The sequence below is a fragment of the Gavialis gangeticus genome, unplaced genomic scaffold, assembly GCF_001723915.1.
Source record: "Gavialis gangeticus isolate Ggan-Ray unplaced genomic scaffold, GavGan_comp1, whole genome shotgun sequence".
In the NCBI taxonomy this organism is placed as follows: domain Eukaryota; kingdom Metazoa; phylum Chordata; order Crocodylia; family Gavialidae; genus Gavialis; species Gavialis gangeticus.
Genome location: NW_017729012.1, coordinates 10,776,214 through 10,781,270, shown reverse-complemented (window position 1 = coordinate 10,781,270; position 5,057 = coordinate 10,776,214). Strand labels below are relative to the sequence as shown.

The following is a 5,057-nucleotide window of genomic DNA, read 5'->3' as shown; positions in this document are numbered from 1 at the left end:
GCTGCGTGGTCCAGAGGGCAGAGCCGGATGCCTGGGTGCCTGGGAACAGGGCCCGCTCGGCCGGGGTCAGAGCCATGCCGAGCTGCAAAGCGGAGCCAGCCTCTCCTGGCACGGCCACAGCACCATCCTCAGCCCCGGGGGCATCACCCGCTCCAGGGACCAGGCCAGGACCCCCGGGCTCCTTCCCTGGCTCTGGGCAAGGCCCCGGTGGTAGCGTGCAGGTCGTCACACTGGTCTCCTCGGACGCAGCCTGGGATGGGAGCGGGCAGTACCCTGCCCCTGGGCACAGGAACCACCTGCCCGGCTGGGAGATGGGCCCCGGGGGGCACCCAGGGCAGCGGTGCATGCCCAGCCCTCCTGGTGCAAGGGCTTCCCTCCCCTGTGGTGAAACCCGGGCGAGAGGAGAAGGGGGCAGGCTCTGGGTGATGCCCAGCTCTGCCCCCCCCACACAGGCAGACGGGGCTGCTGGTGCTGGGGGCAGAGGGCAGCCCAGCCTTCGGGGCCTGCCTGCAGAGCCTGGCCCAGCACGGCGTGCCCCGAGAGCTGCTGTCGGCGCAGGAGCTTCCCCGGCGCTTCCCCGGCCTGCGGGCCTACCGCGGGGAGACGGCCGTGTTTGAGCCCAGCGCAGGCGTGCTCCGCGCGGACAAGGCGCTGCGGGCCGTGCAGGTAGGGGCAGGGGGTTACCCCTAGGCAAGGCTGGCCTCGGCTCCCCTCCCCGGCAGCTCTGTCCTGGGACAAGGGGTGGCTGTGAGGGGCTGAGCCCCGGTCTGTGCCTGGTCCAGGACCTGTTCCTCCAGGCCGGCGGGGCCCTGCGGGACAGCGAGAAGGTGGTGGCCATCGAGCCGGGGCCCGTGGTGACCGTGAGAACCAGCGCAGGGGTGCACCGGGCCGGGAGCCTGGTGATCGCTGCCGGGCCATGGACCAACAAGCTTCTGGCCCCGCTGGGGCTGCAGCTGCCCCTCCAGGTGAGAGCGGTGCCAGGAGTCACCGGGCCTCTACTCGCACCAGCACCCATCTCCAGCCCGGCCACGCACGTGTTGCACGTGGCTGCACGCGTGTTGCACGTGGCCCTGCTGTGCCTGGGGCGGAGGGCGCCTGCCTCACCTGCTGCAGCCAGGAGCACGGGCAGCTTGCAGCTGGGACCCTCCTGCCCCAGTGACGGCTGCGCCCTCCTGCCCCAGCCCCTGCGTGTCAGCGTGTGCTACTGGAAGGAGAAGGTGCCCGGGACCTACGGGAGCCCCGCGGGCTTCCCCTGCTTCCTGAGCCTCAGCACCAGCCAGGCGCCCCACGACATCTACGGGCTGCCGGCCAGCGAGTACCCGGGGATGGTGAAGGTGAGCATGGCTGGGAATGCCGGCCACGCGGCCCAGAGTGGGCACATGTGGGCACACAAGCACGTATGCACACACGCATGTGGACATGTGCAGAGGCACACTACACAGGCATGTGAGAGGGGACCCACGCACGTGCACAACTGCAGCGTGCACATGTGTGCTCACAAACACACCACTAGTGGCGCACGCTCAGTTGGGGCCGCCCATGACGTGGGTGTCTCCCTGCTCGCTGCCCAGGTCTGCTACCACCACGGCTGCCCCGTGGACCCCGACGAGCGGGACCGGGAGCCCAAGGGCTCGGCCCTGCCCGACATCCAGATCCTGCGCGGCTTCGTCGGCCGGTACCTGCCCGGCCTGGAGCCCGAGCCGGCGGTGGTGGAGAGCTGCATGTACACAGTAAGGGGCGCTGGTAGGGGCAGGGCGAGGGCAGCTCCCCCTGGCTCAGGTGGGCACTGGCCAGTGCACACACCTCACCCTCAGACCCAAGTCCAGGGTCAAGGGCGGCTGGAGCCGGGACAGGACCCAGGAGTCCGGGCTCCCAGCAACCCCCTTGCTGTGACCCACTGGACCCTGCAGATCACCCCAGATGAGGACTTCGTGCTGGACCGGCACCCCCAGTTCAGCAACATCGTGATTGGCGCCGGCTTCTCAGGTAAGCGGGGCGGGTGCCACGGCCCCCCACCCCGGGGCACCCCGAGGAGCACAGACACCCCCTTCCCTGCTCCAGGACACCCCCAAACGTGTCCCCATGCCGGGCACCAGGACCATCACCACCCACAGGGCAGAGCAGCCCCAGGCTCCCCTATGCGCAGGGGCAGGGGCAGTGCCTGGCACACTGTGGGCAGGGGGAGGGCAGGACACACGGGGTAGCCGATGGCACCAGGGGGCCATTCCCACCTGTGGAGTCTCCGCTCTCCTCCTGCCTGCGCAGGCCACGGGTTCAAGCTGGCGCCGGTCGTCGGGAAGGTCCTGTGCGAGCTGAGCCTGGGGCAGGCGCCGTCCTGCGACGTGGAGCCGTTCCGGATCCAGCGCTTCCCCAGCCAGCGCCGGGCGGCCCTGTAGGGCTTCCCTGCCCGCACCCCAGACACACCGCCAGGAGCCACTGCCCAGCCCACGGACCCACAGCGGAGGCCCCGAGACAGCCGGTGCCCCCACGGGAAGCTGGAGGAAGACGCTGCCCCGGAGCCCTGTCTGCCCACATGAAACTGCCCCTGCCGGCCTGTCTCGGCCTGTGCCCGGGGCAGCCGCCTGGAGCATGGGGTGCATCCAGCGCGACAGGCTGGGCTCGAGGGGCCACGGGCCGGATGCACCAGGTACCCCAGGGCTGGTGCTGGCTCCGGGCTCTGCAGGGCCCCCGAGCCCTGTCCCCTCCCTGGCCCTGCCGTCTGCCCCGTGGCGGCGCGCGTCCACGCCAGACCCTCATCTAGGTGCGTGGCCAGACTCACGAGGACGGAGCTGTCCTGGCGGGGAGAGACGCTGCGTCGAAGCAAGTGAAATGTTTTAATGTTAAATGTGCCGTTTCATTATCATTAGATCGCCCGCGCTTAATGAGAGCGTATTAGCGCGGCGTCGGCGCGGCGGTGCCTGGGGCTGCAGCTGCCCAATTTGTTTGAGAGCTCGCAGCCAGCTCTCTCCCCTGGGCAGCTGCGGGCATGCCGCTGGATCGGGGCCCTGCCCACCGATGCCCGCAGGGCCAGCGCAGCCAGGGGACCCCCAGGCCCCCGTGAGCCCGGCGGCCCTTTGGCTGGGCTGCGAGTGCCAGCCTCGGGCACCCTGCTCCTACCCAGGGAGGCATGCCTGCCGCAGGAGGCTGCTGGGCCTGAGCCCCCGGCCGCAGTGGCTGCTCTCTCGGGGAGGCTGCTCATGGATTAGGATGCTGGGGTGTCTGAGACTGATGAGCCCGCGGCTCCCCCGGCACCAGCGCCCTGCAGGGCCCAGTGGGCAGCGAGAGGTGGATTGGGAGCTGCATGCCCGAGGGTGCCCGTCCGCAGCCAGCAATCTGCATGTACATTGGGATGCAGAGATTATTTCAGCCCCCCAGGGCCATGGAGCCCACCCAGGCTGGGGGAGCCTCGTGCCGGCCCTGCACCCCCTCCCAGGCTGGGCTGGGGGCCCGGAGAGCCCAGCCCCCCCCGGCTGCTGCTTGGCTGCAGAGGAGAGTGACTGCTCAGCACATTTCCCCGCCGAGGCACCAGCCCATAAATCAAGCACGAGGAGCGGGCTCAAAATGTGCCTTGCCTTGCACTTTCACGCCTGCCTGCTCTGGGAACGGCTCCACAAATGCTGCTGTGAGCAAGGGCTGAGGCCGGCTACAACACGGTGGGCACAGGAGGGGCTGGCACGGCCTGGGGCTCCCCCCCACCTATGGCCAGGGCTTGCCCGCCAAAGCCAGGCCTGGTGGGCAAAGGCCGGGGGTCCCCATGGCCTGCAGACTGAGCTGGGGTCTGCGGGTGCTGTCCAGGGTCTGTTCGGAGCCATCCTGGGCCCGGGATGGGTGGCAGAGCCTCCCCCTGCACCCCAGCACGGAAAGGACAGGAGTGCAGGACCCCCATCTCCACCAGCTGCGTGCCCCACGGCTTGCCCGGGCTGCCCGGACAGGTGCCCAGTGGCTGCAGGAGGCCAGCCTTTGTGCCCCAGCCACGAACCAGGCCCAAGCCGCTGCGGGGGCGCAGCACCATGCACGCGGCAGGCACAGGCAGCCCCGCGCTCCCCGCCCGCTGCGCTGCTTCGCAGACAGTTATTTATGCGGCGCGGCTTGGCTCCAGCTGACTGCGAGGAGCAGAAAGCAGGTGGGCCGGCCCGCGGTGCCGGCACGCGCCATCTGCTCCCAACGAGATGAGATTTGTGACCACCATCTCCCACATGCTTGCTTCCAGGAGGGCCCTCGGCACCACACCGGGATCGGCGCCCGGCCCTGCACCGTGCCGTGCCAAGCCATGCCAGCTCCAGCTCCCCTAGCCGCCGCAGTGCTGCAGGCGCCTGCTCCCCGCAGCCGGCGCAGTGCCATGAGCAAGACCTGGCGTCACCAGCCGTAAATGACATTTATTTTAATATTTAACAGAACCGGACAGGGAAAGACGCACAGCTGAACTAGTGCAAAACAGACAGACGGCGCTGGGCCCGGGCGCCTCCACCCCGTGGCAGCCGGGCCAGGCGGGCATAAATTAGCAGAGGGGGATGTACAGGTAGGGCTGGCCCAGGGTCCCGTGGCAGTAGTTGAGTCCTTGAGGGGGGGCAGGGATGTTTCCTTGGCATGAACTCGGGCAGCTCGTTCATAGGCGGGCGGGGGGTGGCCGCGGAGACGTCGCAGCCAGCAAAGGAGTGCCAGAAGTGAGGAGGTGCCGCTGCGTGGGCTCTCAGCCGCCCCGGGGGCACGTGCGTGTGTGCGTGCATGGGTACATGTGTGTGCACGTGTGGGCTGGGGCAGGGTGACATTCCCAGGTGCTGGCACAAGCAGCTGGGGAAGAAAGTAAAGCAACCCCCCCGTCTCTCTCCCTGAAAGCCAGGCTCCAGGCACTGGACCCATGTGCAAAGGGCGGCAGCAGCGTGAGCGTGTGTGTGCAACACAGCCCCAGAGGCACAGCGCTGCTGCCCCCCTGCCCATGGGCACAAGGCGACTGCACCCGGCGAGCCACGGAGCTGGGCACCGTCTTTGGCTCAACGAGGAGGGAGAAAGCGAGAGCAGCCGGGGGGGCCGTTATCAGATGAAAAGGCAGCAGGCGC

General features: G+C 69.1%; 1 protein-coding gene across 1 annotated transcript in view; it reads left to right on the top strand.

The window, feature by feature from the left end:
* The window catches only part of PIPOX (pipecolic acid and sarcosine oxidase), an 8,954-nt gene extending 6,371 nt beyond the window's left edge, over window positions 1–2,583 (top strand). The window contains exons 3-8 of the mRNA XM_019511313.1: window positions 453–666; window positions 783–965; window positions 1,182–1,334; window positions 1,572–1,730; window positions 1,911–1,986; window positions 2,266–2,583. Of these exons, the coding sequence (XP_019366858.1) occupies window positions 453–666; window positions 783–965; window positions 1,182–1,334; window positions 1,572–1,730; window positions 1,911–1,986; window positions 2,266–2,396 (916 nt within the window). The 3' untranslated portion in view covers window positions 2,397–2,583. The remainder of the gene's footprint in view (window positions 1–452; window positions 667–782; window positions 966–1,181; window positions 1,335–1,571; window positions 1,731–1,910; window positions 1,987–2,265) is intronic.
* The last annotated feature ends 2,474 nt before the right edge of the window (window positions 2,584–5,057 follow it).